The sequence below is a fragment of the Capra hircus genome, chromosome 15 (assembly GCF_001704415.2).
Source record: "Capra hircus breed San Clemente chromosome 15, ASM170441v1, whole genome shotgun sequence".
Taxonomy (NCBI): domain Eukaryota; kingdom Metazoa; phylum Chordata; class Mammalia; order Artiodactyla; family Bovidae; genus Capra; species Capra hircus.
The window spans coordinates 320587-343361 of record NC_030822.1 but is presented as its reverse complement, the minus strand read 5'-3'; the positions used below and the strand labels follow the sequence as shown (position 1 = coordinate 343361).

Below are 22775 nucleotides of genomic sequence, written 5' to 3'. Positions count from 1 at the left end.
GCCTTAAAAGGAGGTGAAAGCGGCAACAACGTCCCCAGCAAGGCACATGTGTCCGTCTCTCAGTCGTGTCCGACTCTGGGACCCCATGGGCTGCAGCCCCCCAGGCTCCTCTGTCCATGGGAATCTCCAGGTAAGAAGACTGGAGCAGCTTGCCATGCCCTCCTCCAGGGGATCTTCCCAACCTGGGGATCAAACCCAGGTGCCCACATTGCGAGTGGATTCTTTACCCACTGAGCAACCGGGGACGCCGCTGGCAATGCACACCTCCTGGAAAATGAGCTTGCTTTCAGCCCTGATGGCTTTGTCTTTGACTCCAGTCTACTGACCTGCTTCCTGAGATGTGCCTGCACTTTTCTGAGCCTGAACTTAGGAAGCCAGGAAATGAAGAGACATCCAGAGGAAGCAACAAGTGGGCAGTGAGAGATGCCGTAGGTCACTTTCACTTTGCCAGCAGCCAGGACAATGGGGAAATATATCAGTTCTCCCAAGTTCAAAGTTAATATCGTTATTATCACAAGTTATGGAATGCCTACATTCTATAAACTCTTTCTGTCCTCTCCCTCTAATTTTCCCAACAGCCCTAGAGTGGAACTAGCGTCCCACTCCAGTGCTCTTGCTTGGAAAATCCCATGGATGGAGGAGCCTGGTGGGCTGCAGTCCATGGGGTCACTAACAGTCGGACACGACTGAGCGACTTCACTTTCACTTTTCACTTTCATGCATTGGAGAAGGAAATGGCAACACACTCCAGTGTTCTTGCCTGGAGAATCCCAGGGACAGGAGCCTGGGGGGCTGCCGTCTATGGGGTCGCACAGAGTCAGACACAACTGAAGCGGCTTAGCAGCAGCAGTAGCAGCACCCACATTATTATTGTCTACCTTCCCAGGCGGCTCAGTGGTAAAGAATCTGCCTGCAATGCAGGGGACACAGGTTCAATTCCTGGGTCGGGAAGATCCCCTGGAGAAGGAAATGGCAACCCACTCCAGTACTATTGCCTGGGAAATCCCATGGACAGAGGAGCCTGGGGGGCTACAGTTATGGGGTTGCAAAAGAGTTGGACATGATTTAATGGCTAAACAACAAGCTTCATTTCACTTCAGTTCAGTCACTCAGTCATGTCCTACTCTTTGCGACCCCATGGATTGCAGCACGCCAGCCCTCCCTGTCCATCACCAACTCCCAGAGTTTATTCAAACTCATGTCCATTGAGTCAGTGACGCCATCCAACCATCTCATCCTCTGTCGTCCCCTTCTCCTCCTGCCTTCAACCTTTCCCAGCATCAGGGTCTTTTCAACTGAGTCAGCTCTTCACAGCAGGTGGCCAAAGTTTAGCGGATAAGAAAACTCAGGCTTAAAGGAGTCAGCTGAATGTACCCAAGGAGAAGGGAAATGGACTCTAACTGGGGTATGCATCTCACGTATCTCCACAAGCTCTTTCTCTTATCTGTTACTTCTCCTTTGTGTTATTTCCCAGACCTTGAAATTCAGAAAGAGGAAGGAGACGTATTTTTTCACACATCAATTGTCTGTAAATAGAGCAAATCATTTCTTGTGTAATTGGAAGTACTGCTGTTCTGAAGAAGGGATGGGAAGTGTCAGAAGTGGGAGGGCAGAGGAGCAAGGTCGCTGCAGCAGGAACAGCAGTGGGAGGTTCTGGCTGAGCTCCTCCGGCAGAGCTGCCGCGCCAGCCACAGCACACAGGACTGGGCTGCAGGAGCAGGTAGGCACCGTGGTTTGGGCTTCCCAGGTGGCTTGGATGGTAAAGAATCCGCCTGCAATGCAGGAGACCTGGGTTCCTGGTCGGGAAGCTCCTCTGGAGAAGGGAATGGCAACCCACTCTGTATTCTTGCCTGGGGAGTTCAATGGAGAGATGAGCCTGGAAGGCTGCAGTCCATGGGGTCGCAATGAATTGGACACAACTGAGCAACTAACACTTTCACTTTTTCTTTTGACTTGGATCATGAATTTGCAGGGCGAGGACCGTCCTTTAAGTGGGCAGCCAGGAATAGGATTCTCGTTCTGTCTCTGACCCCCTGCTTGGCTTGCTAAGACTTCCCAGGCTTCTGTTTATTTACTTTCCAAATCAGAGAATGGAGTGAAACGATCCTTAGGTCTCCTTCAAGATGTTGAGGGGATGATTTTCTATAATTCTCTGCATTTCCTGGTGTGTCAGTCTTATACAGAGCGCGCTCTCAATAAACTCTGTGCAGTTAGATTGAACCCTCAGCACCGAGCCCCACTGCTCTGCTCTAATTCTGTAAGAGAGAAAATTGCTCGTTGCAGAGCAGGTGGCCTCCAAGTGGTGACTTGTCTTCAAAGTTGGAGTTTTAGAAGTGTTTTGCAAAGTTGGGAGCTACCATATCTTTATCTCCCCTTGATGAATGTGGAGGGAAAAGGAGCTCTCTCAGACAGTGGAGCTTGGAGACGATGGCACCCTGTCTGGAGCCTTCTTGCAAAGTCATAGGGAATCTTGGTGATACAGAATTCTTCCTAAAAACCAGCCATATGTGTCAAAATTCAGGTGGTGTAGCCTTAAACTCCTTAAAAACACTTCTAAATGTTACTCTCAGAAGGTAATTGAATAGACGTGGCACCACAGAGGGGCAAAGATATTCACTGTGGCATTGCTCATAATGGTAATTGTCCATAATGGGCGTCCCAGGCAGCTCAGCTGGTAAAGAATCGGCCTGCAATGCGGGAGGCCTGGGTTCCAGCCCTGCTTTGGGAAGACCCCCTGGAGCAGGGCATGGCACCCCACTCCAGTGTTCTGGCCTGGAGAATCCCATGGGCAGAGGAGCCTGGCAGGCTGCAGTCCATGGGGTCACAGAGTCAGACACGACTGAGCGGCTAAGCACAGCACAGTGTTGGAGTCTCAGCTTTAGCATCAGTCCTTCCAATGAACATTGAGGACTAGTCGCCCTTAGGATGGACTGGTTGGATCTCCTTGCAGTCCAAGGGCCTCTGAAGAGTCTTCTCCAACACCACAGTTCAAAGCAGCAATTCTTTGGCGCTCAGCCTTCTTTGTAGTCCAACTCTCACACCCATACATGACCACTGGAAAACCATAGCTTTGACTGTATGGATGTTTGTTGGCAAAGTAATGTCTCTGCTTTTAATATGCTGCCTAGGTTTGCCATCGCTTTTTTACCAAGGAGCAAGCGTCTTTTAATTTCATGGCTGCAGTCACCATCTGCAGTGATTTGGGAGCCCAAGAAAATAAAGACTGTCGCTGTTTCCACTGTTTCCCCATCTATTTGTCATGAAGTGATGGGACTGAACCAGAACTGTGTCTGAGTGTCTCCTGAGGAGGTCCGGGTCAGCAGTGGCCGGCCACGGGGCAGGGGCTCTGGGTGCATCAGACCTGGGTGTGGCATAAACCCTCTTGGAGGAGGTCACCATTAACCCCAACATAGAGCCGACAGAACTTAGACAGGACTTGGAAACAGACTCTTGGAGGGCACAAACGGAACCTTGTGCACCAGGACCCAGGAGAAAGGAGCAGCGACCCCACGGGAGACTGGCCCAGGCTTGCCTGTGAGTGTCCAGGAGTCTCCAGCAGCCTACACCCAAAATGAATGCAACATTATAAATCAACGGTACACCTAAATAAAACTAAAAGGTTTAAGTGGTAACAGATAATAAACAGAGATGGTATATGAGAGTACAGTGAGGCAGAGGCACCAACGGATTCCAGCCCTAGTCTCAGGCTTAGAGCCAAGCAGAGACTACAGCCCTTGGCTACGAGAACTGACAAATATAGGAAGGAATCCAGAACCACAAAGACTTTTTTTAAAAAAATCTTTAAGTTGAAGGTCAATTTTTTTTATTTCTTTCGAATTTAATTTTTTAATTTTTATTGTGGTAAGAGCATAGAACATGAGCTCTTTGTAAGAGAATTTTAAATGTACAATACAGTATTGTTATCTATAGGCAAGATGTTGTACAGCAGATCTCCAGAGCTTATCTTGCATAACTGAAACTTCATACATATTTTACATCAACTCCTCATTTCCTGGAAACCACCGTTCCATTCTAGTCCTGGCTTTTATGAGTCTGACTATTTTAGATACCGTATATAAGTTGAATCATGCAGTTTTTGTCCTCTGTGACTGGCTTACTACACTTAGCCTTCCCTAAGAACAGTCTTAAAAAAGAAGGAAATTCTGCACTCTGTGTCAATATGAATGAACCTTGAGAGAATGGTTCGTAAGAGTGGCGCCAGCAGATAATCATGGGACTTTATTGAAAGTGTGACCTGAAAGAAAGAGAATGTTGTTCGGAGAACAGATCTGGGAGCACCCCAGGGGCAGCAGTCCTGCTGAGCTGGTGGACAGCAGACAGCTCTCTCCTTGAGTCTACACTGAAGCTGCCAGTGTTAGGATGAAAGAAAGGGAAAGATCGGATGAACGTGGCGCTGAGAGGAAAATCACAGGTCAGACGGCCTCGGTGCAGACACTCTCCAGCTATGCGAATACAAGTTTGCGCTAGTTATGTTGGCTATACGATGGCAGGCTAAATACTTTGCATGACACTTTCATTTAATGACAACCGCTTGAACTTACTATCCCTAAGTTTCTAAATGTATGAAGTGAATTTGATAACATCTAAGTTGTTATAAGGATTGCAGCTACTACGGCCCAGTGCCTAGAATTCAGCGGGAGTTAACTAAAAGTGTTCACATTGACAGTCATTAAACTAATAGAGACAAGGGGGTTGTTCTAGGTGCTGCCGCCGCTGTCCTGTCTGGTTCTTTTCGACCCCGTGGACTGTATGTAGCTTGCCAGGCTCCTCTGTTCATGGGATTTCTTTCTGGCAAGAATAGCTGGACGGGGTGCCAATTTCTCCTCCAGGGGATCATCCCCACCCAGCGATTGAATGCACAGATTTCTTACCACCAGCACCACCTGGGACGCCCCCGTTCTAGGTGAGATAAGTCATTTGCTGAAAAGGATGTGGAATAGGATTGATCAACATCTTAAAGGAAAGAAAATAAGACTATGACGGAAGACTGGGAAGGATAGATGGAGCACAAAGTTACAATACGGGGGAGGGGGACCCTGGTGCTTCCGACTCTGTGCTTCCACGGCAGAGGGCCTGGACCTGCCCCCTGGTTGCTGCGAGGTCTGGCCACACCATACCGGGCGGTGTGGTTGGGAATGTTCCACGGTGAAGCCGGGGTTCAGAGGGGTAAGGAAGAGGGGTGAGAGCAGGGGTGGCTGGAAGGAGAGTGAAGCGGGTGCGAAGCGAGCTCCTTGCGGACTGTTTGCCTCCGCACTGGCGACTCCTCAAAATGCTTCCAGCTCTCTCCCAACGACACGCTTCCTGTCCACAGTGAAAGCACCGCGGCAGGCTTGCTACCGGCCAACACTTCCTGCTCCCCGTGCTCAGTTTGGTTCCTAAAGGACAGGTCACCTCTTGGACAATGGGGAAGAATCTTAAGCTCCCGCAAAGTCTGGTTTCCTATCTTTAAGTCAAACCTTGGGTCCCAACTGGGTTCACTTCTCTTTCCAGCATCAGCAGCACCAATGCCATCACCGCTCAAGCTCATGACTGACCGAGCCTTTGATGCCTTCACTCCAAAGGGCGTCGTTATTTCCAAAAGAGAGAAGCCTGGACAGGTCTACCAGAAAGAAGATGACCTGCCAAAAGGTCTGCCAAAAGAAGCCACAGTTCTTGGAGTAAGTACATCTCCTTACAGGGGAAACCCTGGGAAAAATATTATGAATGTATCCAGACCACAATCTACAATGGACCTGGGAGACTCTTTCTTTTTACCCCCCTGACTCCAGGCTTATTGGGACATGAAATGGAGCTTTATAGGAAGCCTGCATCTTCCTCAGGCTCTTTTGTAAACTAACGGAAACCATTAGATCTTTTCCACCAGAAATCTATACGATAAATCCTCTTATAATTTATCATTAGTATAGTAGAGACTTAGGATTTAACCATTTGATATTACTCAGTATGTTTCAACTTGATTTTATTTTGAGCATATTTCTTAAACATTTTGAAATGAGACAATCTGGAGTAATCTCACTGCTCATTTTCTCCTGTTCACGGGAGGAACTATGAGACGCCCAGGTGCCCTAGGTCACCACCCTTCATATTCAGGACTGAATTCCCACATGCTCCTTAATATCGCCTTTAGAGACCTAACTCCCACTCATCCCCAGATTTGGAAATCTGCCAAAAATCAGAATTCAGGGTTAGTTAACAGCATTATAGAAGGGAACGACAGAGGATGAGATGGCTGGATGGCATCACCGACTCGATGGACATGAGTCTGAGTGAACTCCGGGAGCTGCTGATGGACAGGGAGGCCTGGCGTGCTGCAGTTCACGGGGTCGTAAAGAGTCGGACACGACTGAGCGGCTGAACTGGACTGACAGCGTTACGGCGCTTCCCAGGCAGCCCTGTCAGTGCAGGAGATGCAAGACGCGCGGGTTGATCCCTGGGTGGGGAGGGTTCTCTGGAGAGGGAAATGGCAACCCACTCCAGTACTCTTGCCTAGAAAATTCCATGGACAGAGGAGCCTGGCAGGCTGCAGTCCGCGGGGTGGCAAAGCAGTCGGACTCGCCCAGTGGCTGCGCCCACGCAGCTCACACACGGCACAGCAGCGTTGTGCTCTTCACCCCTCAGTTCTTTTCTCAGAGCCTCTTCTGGGGCTTGTGCAAGCAGAAATCTTGTTCCCAAGGGCACAGCTTCCACTGACACACTCACTGCTAGGCATGGAAATGAAGGCAACTTCTTCCTAGCTTCTCGTGGAGACTTCTAGATCAGTCTTTTCCTCTCATTTCTATAAACTTCTACTCTAGAATCTCATGTCATCCTGGTGGGTTATTCACTCCAACTTTTAACAAAAGACAGTGCAATTGTCCTTTTCATTTATTAATTGAAAAATCCTAATTTCAGTCTCTCACCCAAAAAAGATATTTTTGAAATGTTAGCGGTGTTTTCAACACTGGAAGACAACAATTATTTCAAGCAGTTGTAGGCAGTCATGAACTTCAAAAGGTATTTGTTAAAGGTAATTCTAATATTAGGAATAATTAAGAGTTGATAGAATAAAATTTTAAGAAGTCTGAGTTTAGTTTAAAAAAAACCTAAGAAAAATCAGTGTCTTAGAAAATAACAGTAAATGATATACTGAAAAGTTTGAAACATGATCGTCTTTAGGACAACTGTCTGATGAATACATTGCTTGAAAATAACACCACTTAATGTTTAGTATTCTACTATCATTTACCAATAGTCACTCTCTTAATTTACGTCTTTCAATAGCTGGTTCTGAGCTGACTTGCCTTCCTCCTTCTTGTTTTGCCCGTGCAGCCTACAGGTAGCCTAGAATCACAAACACATTCCACCCTTTGCTTCAGCAATCAATAAGAGGCATCAAGAAGAGATATGTTTTTCATTCATACATTCACCTGTCTTTTATTGAGCACCTCCAGTGTGCCAGCTACTATTTTACTCACTTGAGTTAATCAGCAAACTCTACACTTAAGAGTTCTTTTTTTGTTTTGTTTTTTTTTTTTTTTTAAGCCCCATCCCCATATTCCTTGAAGGAATTGGAGAGACAAAGACAAACTTCAGTGAGTTCCCACTTCTTTCACTCTCCCAGCTAATTCACTCTTTCCCTTTAAGATTTTGACTGTTCAGTCGCTGTTGCTCCGTACAGTAGAGTTTCGATCATAAGCCATTGCTATTTCAATGTTTGTGTTTGTGACCTTTCCCAGGGCTGTGCCCTCTTAGTTCCCTGACCTCTTCTCCCCAAGGATCTTGTCTAGCCGTCCTTAGACAAACATTCCCTGGGTCACACCCTGTACCTCATCAACACTGAGAGCAGGAAACCAGTTGAGAAGGTAACAGGCAGGAAACCTCTGGGCCCCAAATGGAGGAAGTAGGCTGCAAGTATCTGCCGATTGTTTCTCTCTCTCCTAAGCAGCAGGAGAAAACAAGCTACAAATGTAAGATTTTTTTCCCTCCATACACATTTACAAGGAGGTTTCTTTTAAAATTCTGTTGCAATGATGACACCTGGTTCCACCTGAACTTCGGTTTTCTCAAACCTTGAGCTAGCCAGTGTGGTTTTCCTTATGGAAATGTCTTTCTTAAGCTATGTCAATGAACTATGTATTTACCTTAGACTCTGTCTTTCTTCAAGTTGATTCTTCCTAAGACTCAGAACGGATTAGGGCTCAACAAACCAGTATGTTTTGCTCACGGAAATGCTCTCTTCAGTTCAGCTCAGTTCAGCTCAGTCGCTCACTTGCGTCCGACTCTCTGTGACCCCATGAATCGCAGCACACCGGGCCTCCCTGTCCATCACCATCTCCCGGAGTTCACTCAGACTCATGCCCATCAAGTCGGTGATGCCATCCAGCCATCCCATCTTCTTTTTTTTTTTTTTCTGCTCTTATTTATTTTTTATTTTTATTTTTTTTATAAGTTAATTTGTATTTTTCTTTTAGCATTTTTTTTTAAATTTTAAAATCTTTAATTCTTACATGCGTTCCCAAACATGAACCCCCCTCCCACCTCCCTCCCCACAACATCTCTCTGGGTCATCCCCATGCACCAGCCCCAAGCATGCTGCACCCTACGTCAGACATGGACTGGCGATTCAATTCTTACATGACAGTATACATGTTAGAATTCCCATTCTCCCAAATCATCCCACCCTCTCCCTCTCCCTCTGAGTCCAAAAGTCCGTTATACACATCTGTGTCTTTTTTCCTGTCTTGCATACAGGGTCGTCATTGCCATCTTCCTAAATTCCATATATGTGTTAGTATACTGTATTGGTGTTTTTCTTTCTGGCTTACTTCACTCTGTATAATTGGCTCCAGTTTCATCCATCTCATCAGAACTGATTCAAATGAATTCTTTTTAACGGCTTAGTAATACTCCATTGTGTATATGTACCACAGCTTTCTTATCCATTCATCTGCTGATGGACATCTAGGTTGTTTCCATGTCCTGGCTATTATAAACAGTGCTGCGATGAACATTGGGGTACATGTGTCTCTTTCAATTCTGGTTTCCTCAGTGTGTATGCCCAGCAGTGGGATTGCTGGGTCATAAGGTAGTTCTATTTGCAATTTTTTAAGGAATCTCCACACTGTTCTCCATAGTCAGCCATCCCATCTTCTGTCATCCCCTTCTCCTCCTGCCCCCAATCCCTCCCAGCATCAGAGTCTTTTCCAGTGAGTCAACTCTTCGCATGAGGTGGCCAAAGTACTGGAATTTCAGCTTTAGCATCATTCCTTCCAAAGAAATCCCAGGGCTGATCTCCTGCAGAATGGACTGGTTGGATCTCCTTGCAGTCCAAGGGACTCTCAAGAGTCTTCTCCAACACCACAGTTCAAAAGCATCAATTCTTCGGCGCTCAGCCTTCTTCACAGTCCAACTCTCACATCCATACATGACCACAGGGAAAACCATAGCCTTGACTAGACGGACCTTAGTCGGCAAAGTAATGTCTCTGCTTTTGAATATGCTATCTAGGTTGGTCATAACTTTTCTTCCAAGGAGTAAGTGTCTTTTAATTTCATGGCTGCAATCACCATCTGCAGTGATTTTGGAGCCCCCCAAAATAAAGTCTGACACTGTTTCTACTGTTTCCCCATCTATTTCCCATGAAGTGATGGGACTGGATGCCGTGATCTTCGTTTTCTGAATGTTGAGCTTTAAGCCAACTTTTTCACTCTCCTCTTTCACTTGTGTAAATGAGACTATGTATTTGCTTGGAAACCTGCCTTTCTTCAAGATTCATGTCAACTGTCTTATGTCCTGGGATGACTCACCTGGTGCCAATGTTATCTCAGAATGCATGTTGTGGGTGAGCAGCCTGGTGCCACTCTGAGTTTTGAGACATGTCCTTTCTCTAATTAGCAACCTGCTAATAGGTATATAGCTTCTTGCTAAAACCTAGTAGGGGACACTCTTTCTGTCCCCTTCTGATGTCTATGTAAGAAGCTTTCTCTATCACTTTTATACTTTAATAAATCTTTATCACACAAAAGCTCTGAGCGATCAACCTCATCTCTGGGCCCTGATCAAATTCCTCTCGTCTGGAGGCCAAGAATCCTGGTGTCTTTCATGGCTCAGCAACAACCTTTCACAATCATTATCTATTTTTCAAGAATCTCATACTACAGCCACAAACTCTAATCTCTCAAGGTCATTCCCTCCGACTTCCATTGATTCTTTGTTTAACCTTGCTGAAACTTACTGATAATAACCCTTCTTCACAGAGCCTTCCTCTCCCAGCCATGACCCCCTTAGTTCTCTCTCTTGTGATGCCCTCAACAACCTCATCCTCATATCCTCATAGCACACTCTCCAGGAAAAAACCTATGACATTGTTTTAACTCTAACGCTGCCCCATTTGCCTAATCTGTACTTGAATTCACGCCTGAAAACATACACACACTCACATGTGTGTGAGTGTGTGAAATGCCTGTGAGTGTGTGAAACGCCTGTGAGTGTGTGAAATGCCTGTGAGTGTGTGAAACGCCTGTGAGTGTGTGAAAACACACACACACTCACATGCCTGAAAACACACACACACTCACATGCGCACATACACATCACTTCTTCTTATGACTCTGAGCCCACGTGGACTGTCAAAGCTGCCTGAAATGCGCATGCATTTATTTCATTTGTTCCCTTTCCTATGACCCCAGAAAACCGCTTCATAGATTCTTTCCCTCCCCCGCCCCCAAAACCTCCAGAGTCTTCCTTTTCCATTGATCACCTCGCTTCCTAAAAGGCTGAGAAAACTGAGCCTCTCTGGTGAGAAAGCCTGCAAGCTGCTACACATCTATCATTATCCGCATCTGTGCCCATATGTTCTTTACCTCCTCCCCATTGCTAAAGATAAGATAAATGCCCACCTTCTAGTTAGGATATTCCTCTCTGGGGGCAGCAGATCCCAACTCTTATCACTTGCTCCAGAAATTCTCTGAAAATTTTCTTATCAATTCCATGAGGGCAGAATCTTACTGCAATTTCTCCCCATCTTGAAAACAAACAAACAAAAAGCAAAAACAAATACTTTTAACTTCACACACCCTCCAGCTAATGCCCCCTTCTCCCCTTGCATTCCCAGGAGCACTTCCTAGTGGTGGGAAGCCAGTGTCTCTGATTACTGTTGGATGATACTCTCTCTTGAGACGTATCTGGTGGTGTCTGTCCCCTTTGCTCCACGCTGCTAACCCAGTTCCCAGGTCTTTGGTGTTGATTTTCTCAAACTAATGAAAGGTCTGGTGCAGCTGATCACTCTCTCCTACCTGAAATACTGTATTTATTCTTGGATGGGCTTCCCTGATAGCTCAGTTGGTAAAGAATTTGCCAGCAATGCAGGAGACTGCAGTTCGGTTCCTGGGTCAGAAGATCAGCTGGAGAAGGGACAGGCTACCCACTCCAGTCTTGTTGGGTTTCCTGTGTGGCTCAGCTGGTAAAGAATCCACCTGCAATGTGGGAGACCTGGGCTCGATCCCTGGGTCGGGAAGATCCCTTGGAGAAGGGAAAGGCTACCCACTCCAATATTCTGGCCTGGAGAATTCCATGGACCGTATAGTACATGGGGTCACAAAGAGTCACACACGACTGAGCGAGTTTCACTTTGTATTCTTGGACATCAGTCCTCCTGGGTTTCCTCCTTCCTTCTGGGTCTTGCTTTTTATGTTTCTATTTTGCTGATCCTAAATTTGGGGTTCTCTACAGCTCAGTCCTTGACTCCATTCTCTTTCCATATCTGTTACAATGGAGAACTCATCTGGTAATAGGGGTTTAAATATTATCTTCACTTACAACTTGGGACAAAAAGGCTGTATCTGTCGCCAGGATCTCTTCTCCCAACTTAAGACTGACATATCTAAAAGTCGCTGTGCGTCTCCACTTGGATATCTGCTCGACGCCTCTCCCTAGTCTGCCCCAGGCTGAAGTCCTGACCTTCCACCCCCAAGCCCACTCCTTATACAGTATGGCCCAATTTAAACCAGTGTTGACACCATCACTTCAGATACTCAAGCCAAGACCCTTGGAGGCACCCTTCATCCCTTCTTCATAATCCACATCCACACCATCAGCAAGCCCGATAGGTTTAATCTCCACAGCGCATCCAGAACCCAGTGACGGAACTCCTCACCGCCTCTGTTACCCACATCTTCCTCCAGGCTGGCATCATCTCCCATATGAATTATGGAAAAGCCTCTTTATTCACGCCCCTGCTCTGTTTCCTTACGATCTACTCTCAACTCAGCAGACGGATGATCTTTTAAAACCGTGAATTAGAGCACGTGCTATCCTTTCTCAGAAGTGTGCAGTGGGCTGACCTTTTCACTGAGAGCGACAGGCAAGGTTGGTGAAAGGAGCCAACGATGCCGTACGTAGCTTGTCTCACACCCTTAGTACTTCTGAGGGCGCATTTCCTAATGCTTTGCCCTTAACTCATTTTGATTTCCGAGGAATTCATCAGCAAAGGATGTGATGCACATCAGGTGACAGTGATTTTCACTTGCTTTATTCCCCGATGCCTGGGACAGTCAATAAAGATTAAAACAGTGAGTTTTAAAACAGTGTTTAATAACTATTAAACAGTGAGCAAAGTGAGCGAAGCTCCCTATCGGATGAATAGGGCTAAACACCTAGTTCTTCCCTTTGGCCATCGGCATGGGTTTCTACAAGTTATTTTAGCTCTCGTGCCTCATTTTTCTTATCTATATGTGAGACGAGATGAGCTAAAATGTAGAAAGTGTCCAACAAATACAGACTATTGTCACCACCATTGGTGTCATTAAAAAGCATTAATAATTATTAAAATCCAAAGACAAGTAAGATGAATTATGGCAGTAAAGACTCTCTGCTCTACTTCACTTCAACTGAAATTGAGCCCTTTATTAACATTCCCGTGATAAATTTGCTTTCTATAGCCATCTAACTGGACCATTGTCTAGAAAAATTTTCCCTATCTATTTGCCCTAGACCAAACCAAACGAAACAAAAACCTGTAAACTACCTTTTGCAAAACAAAGTTAAAAATGCATATAGCACTCCCTGATTTGCTTGGTTAATAATTCTATCAGAAATAGAAGAGTTTAGCTATATACGACTCTCTCTAACACCAGCACCTTGAAACACCCCACGCTCCTTTAATGACAGATGGTGACGTATGCTCTGCGCTCTTTAGGATTCGCAGCGTGCATGCAGGGATGGCTCTCATCTGTTCACAGTGCTCTCCGGAATTTTTTACACTTTTCCCTCTTATTTCTTTCAGACCATCCAGATCCTGTGTTTCCTGGTGATTTCAAGTTTGGGGCTCATTTTGGTTTATGCTCCCAATTCTCCCCAGCTCAGCCCAGCAATTTCCACCATTCTGATGTCTGGGTACCCGTTTTTAGGAGCTCTGTGTGTGAGTAGTGGGGTCTCCAAGAAAGGATATGCTTTATAAATGCCAACTGGGTGCTAAGCCACGGAAAGACTCAATCCCAAGAAGCAGGAGAAGACTGAGTTCCGCCACCTTCCCTCTGTTGCTGTCGCACATCACGTGCCTCTGGTTCAGGGAAAGTGGCAGAGGGTCTTGGCCAGGCTGTGTGAGCCTCCCAGGGAGTGGCTGGTTGGGGCAGGAGGCCGAATGGTGACACCGTGGGCATGCATTTCTCACCTGGCCTCATGACATACTTCCAGAAAGTGGAAGGCTTTCACACCCTTCTTTGGCCCTGTGGTGAGGCCCTTGGAATCCCTCCAGTTTAAGAGTAATCCACCTGTCGGCAGAAAGTGAAAAGCTCATTTTTTCTTAAATAAAATGAGCACCGCTGGTGGATGTCACAGACCTGCAGAGGATTAAACTAACAATGTTAAGATTCACGGGAACCAGGGACACCCTTGCTACGTTGTCAGAGGCAATCCCGAGCATCTGGTAGAAAGTTTTTTTGAGGCCTTCCACGTAGTGGCTCATGGAAAAGGGCCCAGCAGACCCTTTTCCTTGGAGGTTAGCCAGGACCTCCCCACACCTCCCACAAAAGGCCACTTCTTCTCCGTGCAGCATTCTGACAGAGGAGAAAAAGGCGCGTTCTGGGCAGACAGACTTTCACCATGGCGCCTCCTCTGTGGGGATAGTCCTCGTGTGGACAAACCGTGCGTCGAGGCAGGGGAGCCCTGCTTCTGCCCCCAGAGCACTGTCTGTCCTTGACTCTTCTATCTAACCTACAGTCTGGGCACCTACATTCTCTAATGAAAGCTAGAATTGACTCACGCTTGACTGTCTTTGTCTGTGACCACCCGATCCCAAGTTTAAACCACAAGCTTAACCCATGTTTCAGCTTCTCAGAACATTATCCCTCCACCAACTGGACCCTTAATACCACTGGGATCAAATGCGGACTTAGGGGGCTTTAAAAGACTCTTCACATCTGGCCTTCCCATTTTCCTCAACTCCCAGCCTAACTCAGGCTGTTGACAGCAGCGGCTCGATCCCGTGTGTTTCTGCACTCTGTGCCAGCGGGGCCTGTCTCCTGCGTGCATTAGGTGGCTGCTCCTGTCCTTCTGAGCCCTCAGGTCACGGTCCTCCTCAGTCTCTTCTCTTTCCGCCTCGTCATCAGCACCACTCGCCTCCCTCCATGTGTAGCTCCTTCCCAGGCCTCCTCAGCTCCTGGTGATTTCACTTACATAAAATCAGCTCCTCTGGGCATCCTGCCGATTCTTCAGTCAGTGGAGGCACCCTGGGGGCGAAAATCAGGGGTCTCTATCCCTATGGATCCCAACGAATTGACATAATGGATTGATTGAGCTGGGGCTTCCCAGGTGGCTCAGTGGTAAAGAATCTTCCTGCCAATGCAGAAGACACAAGAGACGCAGGCTTGATTCCTGGTCAGGAAGATCCCCCGGAGTAGGAACTGGCAACTCACTCCAGTATTCTTGCTTGGAAAGTTCCATGGGCAGATGAGCCTGGGGAGTTATAGTCCATGGGGTCACAAGGAGTTGGACATGACTGAGCAACTCACACACACATTGATTGCCTGAGAGTAACATGGTGGTCACATTTCTGTAAGTCAACTGAACTGATCATTTCTCTCTTTTTTGAGCAGTTTGCCATTACTGGAACCCTCTCAATTGTCTCTGGAAAAAAGTCAAGTGAGACTTTTGTAAGTATGAGAACCATCGATTCTTAGCTGACTGGAATAAAAGAAACTTCAGGGTTAACTCTTCGGAGGGAATTTGGACTCTTTCCTCCTAGACTAGTGCTCTTTGCCCTAAAGAGACCTCCAGCATCATATTCTAAGCTTGTAGAAGGTTTACCTCATTTGGTTAAATGGTAGAAAATTTTGAATATACCACGGGCTCTTTACGACTTGCTATCTTGGCCCTGAAGGGGACAGACAACCATCTTGCTAGAGCCTAGAGATCCTTTCTAGGACCGGGAGATCCTTTTCTAGAGGCAGAGGTGTGTGGGCTTAGGTCCTGTGGCCATCTCCTCCAACCCCTTAGAAACAGCCGTCAGACTTTGCTGACAAGGTCAGGAGGGGGCGAGGGGAGGCAGGCGCTGAGGTCTTTGATCCTCTCCATAGCAAGCTCCTCTTCCCACAGCCACACACCCACAAAGATGACCTAGGGAGAAGCCACATCCTGACTCAGGAAGATCCACAGTCTGGTTAGCTATGGGTGAGGGCACATCAGACGGTGAATGAGGCCAGAATAAGCTCCTGATGCTTGAGGCTAAACGTCTTAACCCCACAACCAGTGGACAGAAAAATGAAGAGTTCACAGCCTTGGACAGGGCCAGAGCTCTGTCGCTGACACTTCCATGTGCTTCAAAGAGTTCCTTCCTTCTCCAGCCCCCAGTTTTCTCGTCTCTAGCATGCGGAAGAGAAACATGTAGCTCTCAGAGCTGGTTTCCCAAGTGCCCTGAATTCACTGAGAAGGCAAGCCACAACCGGGATGAGCTGATGCATTGTGGCTCACGGGCGGGACCCAAGACGGTGCGTGGGCTCCACTGCCTACACTGGGCAACTCTGGGCCAAGACTCTGCCTGTTCAGGCTGCTCTTCCTCCAGGGACTCAGCACACAAAGGCCTGCAGCTACGGGGACAAGAGACAAGAGGACAGGGCAACCATCCTCCCAACAGCCGGTATCCCACTGTGATGTTAAAACAGAAGAGGGTGCGCGGGGAGCCTGACACCAAGCCTGGCTCATCTTTGCAGAGGAATCGTACCCTGTGGAAGCCCGTTTCCCCAAGATGGAGAATACACCCCAGGAGAGGGCGTGACGGCCGTGGTTCTCATTGGTCTGATCCGCCTCCAGATGGGTATTCCAACTGCTGCAGCTGGTTTCTGCCTTTTCTCTGAAGCTGCTTCTTGATGGGAAGAGAGTCATAGAATGGTCCTCCCAGGAGGACCAAAGGCCATATTCCAGAAGCCCTTAGAGCAAAAGAATGATGCTAAAGCCACTGAGGAAGTCAGGGAACCCTGGCAGTTGCCTGAGCAGCTCCTCCTCCGTCTTGGCGGCTCTGCAGAGTCAAGGAGCCAGACCTCTTCCCCTAAGAAAGAGCTGTTCATGCATTTTCTCATTCAGCAAACTTTTACTGATTATATGAGGTAACAAACCAGGTAGTGAGAAGGGCCTACAGAGTAAATAAAACGCAGTCTGTGTCCCCAAGGAGCACACAGGTTGGAGGGAAATAGACGCAGGGAGGTCCCATTGCAGCGCAGTAGATGGAGGGTGAACAGCGTCACGTGCTGCGTCCGTGATGAGGTCCCAGTGAAGAATTTCTCTTCCAGGCCATAAACAGCCTCACCTTCAGTGCAGTGAGCTCTGTGGCTGCTGGAGCGGGCTTCATTCTCCTCACTGGCAGCCTGGTAACGCTGAGGACGGCCTCCCAGCAGTGTGACTCCGGAAGGGATTACCTATCCTCACTGCCTTATTCGACCTACTATTACTCGGTATATGACGTCGAGGACTGTCTCCTGGCCAGTGTCGGTCTAACGGTAAGTAGACTGCACTTCCTGTTATGTGACATCTCAGTGCCCCTGCTTTGCAGACGTTTCTGCCCTTTCAGCAGTCTCCAGCCCTGCTGGTTTGAATGTCTGGAAGCAAACAGGAAAGGCAATGATTATGGTTGAAAGAGGTTGGTCACCAGGCTGCGTAACACGGGTGAAGCACTGTGCGAAGTCAAAACGGGGAATCAAGAAGGGCTGTGTGTTGCGGCCCGTTTGAACGTCCTTCCTAAATGATAAATACCCCATTCTCAATAGCTTTAGCCCTCAAAGTGCCCCCTTGTTGAACAAGCATTCCCACTGCCCCCAGCACGGACAGAAACATTTCCTTTCGATTTGAATTTGATTTGATTTGGGATTAATGCATCATATGGAAAGTTGGTATGGAACTTGAACCTTAAGCCCAAGCACATAATTACTAGGCTGGCCCAGCAGGGTTGCAGACAATGAGAGACAGTCTACCCAGGGATGTGACTCCTAGCAGGAATGCCAGCATCCCTGGGCACCATCTTCTTGCCACGCTTCCCCCAAACCTGATGGTTGCCACCTGTTGACTATGGCCCTCTTGGCCTAGTCAGCCCTCTATAAACAGGCTCTGAGTTTGGAAGCCATAAGCTCTGGCCTTTTAGGAGAGGGGTTACTCACTGTGTGACTCCTCCTTGTCTGAGCTGGGAGACCAAGGCAGCCTCTCTCATTCCCTTGGATCTGTCTCTTGAATCGCAGAGAATGTGTGTGCGTTTCTGAACTCACAGCCTTCTGTGAGGTTGCCTGTGGGACCCAGAGGTTGCCGAAAGCATCTGCTTTGATCCAGGAGCTTGAGGAAGTGGAAGGGTACAGACTCATCTGGCTGGGGCTCAGCTTGAGGAAGCCCAGCAGACAGTACAACTCTGGCGCACGGGAAAGGCCAGGCGAAGCAAGGAGAACGGGAGAGGCGCTCTCCCTCCGTGGGTAATCAGAGCCTAATTCAGCGAAAACGCATCTCAAACTGCCTCCCCCGCTCAGGTAGCTAGGGCCAAAGAGAGCTTCCTGCAACATCAGAGAAGCCACGACTCGGCAGACCAGGCGGACTTCAAAGTCCGCTCTCTTTAGATTACCTGGGGAAAGTAACAGAAGTGCAGGTCAAAACACATACTGAGAGATGGAAGAAGGGAAGAAGGGAGGGCGGCAGGAAGGCCATCTCACATCCTAGAAACTAAGAAGGGTAGTGAAGCCAGAGCAGAGATCAGAAGACCAGGTGGCCTGGACAGGAACATAGGTGTTGGAGGCTGGGCTCGTGGGATCTTAATTCCCATGATAGGATTTGAGGTTCTTCAGGGACGCCGGATGCAGGAAGCTCACACCGAGTGCCCTGCAAAATGTTAGGAGCTGAGACTAAATATTTAGCCTATTTAAGAAATAAGACAAAAAAAAAAAGAAATAAGACAAGGAAAACACTCTGTCCTGCGTCTCAAGAAGCTTCCAGAAACTCTTCCATAAGGTTTATAGGATGAAACCATCTCACCAAGCCTTGTGCAGATAGGGTACCCAAATCCAAAATTACATATAAAATAGAGGAACTTAAAATGACTACCTTAAAATTGTCCCTGGATCTGTGAAACTCCTAAGGTACTATCAGAATCAAACCCAACTCCCATCAAGAGTCACTGTTGCTCCATCACTAACGCATGTCCAGCTCTTTGCAGCCTCATGGACTGCAGCCTGCCAAGCTCCTCTGTTCTCCACTGTCTCCTGGAGTTTGCTCAGATTCATGTCCGCTGAGTCAGTGATGCTGTCTAACCATCTCATCCTCTGTGTCCCCTTTGAAGCTGTCAGTCTTTCCCAGCTTCAGAGTCTTTTCCAGTGAGTCAGTTCTTTGTATCAGGTGGCCAAACTATTGGAGCTTTAGCTTCAACAACAGTCCTTTCAATGAACGTTCAGGCTTGATTTCCTTTAGGATGGACTGTTTGCAATCTAAAGGACTCTCAAGAGTCTTCATCAACGGAGACGTCTGTAAGTCCAAGGTATGAGTCTCCTACATACCAAAGAACACTTCACCATCACCACCCACACACTGAAGTTATCTAAGAATGAAAATATTTTGAAAAACATAAGGGAAAAAATGAAGGATTGTGGAAAATGGGACAAACATGAAATTTAGTTACCTGAGAGTTAGAGATGACACCATAATTTGAAAAAATGCTGTAATGAAACTACATTTTAAACGATTAAAGATATTAAAAAAGGAATTAAAACCAAAATGAAAGAATATGGCAATGAACAACAACAACAAAAAAAAAAAACAAGTGGATTTGAAAAAGAGCCAAATAGTATGATTAGAAATGAAAATTAAAATACTTGAAATTAAGAACGTAGCACCAGTTAAATAGGAGATACAACCTATAGGTCGGATTAAACCACACTGAACACAATACACTAAGATAAAAATTCAGAAAATATCAGTGAGAAGTTAAAAGACGGAGGACGCAGTGAAGGGAGAAGGCTCGACACGCCTCCTATGAGCCCCAGTGGGATGGCCTGGGAGACAGGGAGGGTGCACGAGAGATAAGCGAGCATTTCCAGAATGCAAGAAAGATGTGAGGTTTCAGACTGAAGGACTGCACTGAGATTGTTGCAGGGCTAAGAAAGACAAGCCCACACCTAGGAATGGCGTGGCAACCAAAAGCACTCAAGAAAAAAGAGAAACTAATAGGAGCAACTATAGGTAAATGAGTGACCTCCCTGGTGGCTCAGCTGGTAAAGAGTCTGCCTGCAACGCGGGAGACCTGGGTCCGATCCCTGGGTCGGGAAGATCCCCTGGAGGAGGGAACGACGCCCCACTCCAGTGTTCTGGCCTGGAGAATCCCACACACTGTTTGGGGTCTCCAGGAGTCGAACATGACTGAGCGACTTTCGCACACACACAGGTGAATGAAGGATGACTCTCATCTCTGAATGTGGAATACCGAGGTCTTGAGGGAAACCCTTGCTATTCACTTCCCTGCTTTGGTTCCGAGACCCAAAAGAAAAGCAGGGAAGAGGATGGCGTGGTCCTCACCGCCCCGTCTTCTCTCCACTGTTCGAGTCTTCACTCGCGGTCTTGTCTCCTGAACAAGAGTCGGGGCACCAACCATTCCTGGGTCGATTCACAGGGTGTCCTGGTGGTGATGCTCACCTTCACGGTGCTGGAGCTCTTAGCAGCTGCGTACGCGTCTGTCTTTTGGTGGGAAAGGTCTACTGCAACAGCCCGGCGTTCATCCAGTCGAACAGGAAGAGCTGGGGCACTGGAGTCAACATGCGTGCATTCCGATGGGTGAGCCGAGTAATCAGGACCTGCTGCATAACACAGGGACTCCGCTCCTCCGGGGTGGCGGAGAGGGGGCGTGCGCGGACGGCTGCCTCGCTCTGCTGTGCTGCCGAGCAGCAGAGACTAACACAATGCGGCAAAGCAGCTAAGCTCCACTAAAGAACAGGAAGAAGAGAGGACGTGTGATCTTGAGCCAGTGTGAGCCGGCTGAGGCGTGCGGTTTTGCAGGCCCTGCTTCTGCAGTGTTTTCATGCTCACATGGCTTACATTTTAAACATCAGAGATTCCAAGAACGTTCCAATTAAAAAATACTTCTAAAATACTATGGCTCTATTTCTGTCAATTAAATATGCCTCTGTTCTCTGTCTCATTTAACAACTTTATTCTTAAATATCTAAACTCAAAGATCAAATTTAACCAGAAGGCTCTGCCAAACAAGAAATTAGACACATAGAAATATAATCAACTTTGTTACTGTACTGGCGTGAACAACTTGAACTACCCAATAAAGAGGTTGCTAATGTTGTCCCCTGGTCTAGGCCTTAGGCCTTATCCTAGAGGGGAATGTGCAGCAGAAATTCACAGCATGCTTTCCGAACGACGTGTACAAAGATGGCTGCAGAAGTGACGCACATAACAGCCCCAAAGGAAGCTGTCCAAATGCCGAAGAGCAGGAGAGAAATGAAAACTGCGGCGGCGGCAGACAACGGGTGGGCTTCCCGGGGGCTCAGACGGTAAAGGTCTGCTTGCAACGCAGGAGACCCAGGTTCAGGGCCTGGGTCAGGAAGATCCCCTGGAGAAGGGAATGGCAGCCCACTCCAGCATTCTGGCCTGGAGAATCCCACGGACAGAGGAGCCTGGCGGGCTACAGTCCCGGGGGTCACAAAAGATACAACTGAGCAACTAACACACACGAACAATGGGGTGTGATAAACCAACACAAGTGAACACACAATTGTATGCCAGACAGACGACTCCCACAATGATGAGCCCATGGGTACAGTTTAAGCAGAAGCAAGACTAATTGAGGGTGTTAGGAGAGTGGTTACTTTGCAGGTAATAACTGGAAGGGGACCTAGAAGGCCTATGGGTTCCTGGAGATACTGTTTTTCTTGATCTGAGTGCACTAGAGTGAACTAGAATGTTTCCGTGCATGTGTGTGTGTCTGTGTGTGTGTGTGTGTGTGTGTGTGTATCTGTGAATGTTTTACATTGGGGCTGGAGAAACTTAGATTTCTTTTTACCCAATAAGCCAAGCAATACGATAAAATTGTATGTTATCCCAGATCTATTTCTTATTTGTTTACTTTCTACTGTTAATAGAAAGTTTCTTCAGAATATCTGGAGGATTATATTCAGCATGATCTAGGTTAATATTGCAAACCGATGGGAGGATTGGTAAGGACATTTCACCTTTCATTGCTAACCTCTCATCCAAACCCTTACCCCTAGCCTGGTTGTCTTTCGGAGCGGGAGTGACCGTCCACTGAGTTTCTAAAGTCAGAAATTTGGGAGTGCGTCTTGGCTCCTTACTTTCTGCTTCATAACCGCATTCAGTTTGGGAACCAATTAGCAAGAATCACTGAAGGGAGGATCTAAGAGACTTGTGGTAAGAAAAGGGGTGAAAGGTTTCAGCCACGCCCAAGAAGACACTGCAGACACTTGTCAACATATTAGACGCCCAAGTCCTCAGCCCTGATTTTCTAAAAATGCGAGTTCCTCAGAAACTTAACCCAAAATCACTGGTTGAGTCACACACACTCAGATCCTTATCGCAAACTCTCGGATCCTTCTGATCTTAGCCAACTCCAGTGAGAGTCTCCTTGCCAAAGTAAGTTAGCAGCCTCGCTGAATAGGCAAGGAGCTGAAGGCATCCTCTGATCTCCAGCCCCAGGAGATGCTACAATGCACAGAACAACTTTCTAAGGAAAGAGTCTTCAGGCCCCGAATGCCAGCAATGTCAAGGTTAAGGAGCCCTGCCATACATGGTTGCCACAAACTAGGAAACACTCAAGGTAATATTTGAACATTAAGGGAAGTTTTGTGAAACTATTTGCTTTATGGTTTAACTGTTAAAATCATAACAAATATAAGAATAGCAAGGAGTAACACGGAAAACAGGCCTTCCCTGGTGGCTCAGTGGTAAAGAATCCACCTGCCAAAGCAGGAGACACGAGTTCAATCTCTGATCCAGGAAGATCCCACGGGCCACATGGAACAACTGAGCCCACATGCCACAGCCCCGGAGCCCGGGAGCCGCAGCTGCTGAAGCCTGTTGGCTTGAGAGCTGGTGCCCCGCAAGAAGAGAAGCATCGCAGTGAGAAGCCCATTCACCGCAGCTAGAGAGAGCTCCCACTCACCACAACAGAGGAAAGATCCAGCACAGCCAGAGATAAAGTGAGAAAATGAATGAACATTTTTTAAAAGTTAAAATAAAAAAGGGGGCTTCCCTGGTGGCTCAGATGGTAAAGAAGCTGCCTGCAATGCGGGAGACCT

At 47.3% G+C, this 22775-nt stretch overlaps 1 protein-coding gene across 2 annotated transcripts; it reads left to right on the top strand.

Annotated features, from left to right (window-relative positions):
• Nucleotides 1599-20600, top strand: LOC102171899 (membrane-spanning 4-domains subfamily A member 7). 2 transcript variants are annotated; one of them, XM_013969987.2, is made up of 6 exons: nt 1599-1720; nt 5512-5678; nt 13283-13417; nt 15093-15149; nt 16782-16988; nt 20126-20600. In XM_013969987.2, the coding sequence occupies exons 2-6, from the start codon at nt 5526-5528 to the stop codon at nt 20288-20290; spliced, it is 717 nt and encodes a 238-aa protein (XP_013825441.2). In that variant the 5' UTR covers nt 1599-1720; nt 5512-5525; the 3' UTR covers nt 20291-20600. The 2 variants fall into 2 exon arrangements, with proteins under 2 accessions (XP_013825441.2, XP_013825442.2); XM_013969988.2 differs by lacking the exon at nt 13283-13417.

Bases quoted from the DNA above. Each gene is read 5' to 3' on its own strand.
- LOC102171899 (XM_013969987.2), top strand. From the start codon at position 5,526: ATGCCATCACCGCTCAAGCTCATGACTGACCGAGCCTTTGATGCCTTC. The intron at 5,679-13,282 runs GTAAGTACATCT...TATTTCTTTCAG, and splicing joins AAGAAGCCACAGTTCTTGGA to ACCATCCAGATCCTGTGTTT. The intron at 16,989-20,125 runs GTAAGTAGACTG...GTCGATTCACAG, and splicing joins TGGCCAGTGTCGGTCTAACG to GGTGTCCTGGTGGTGATGCT.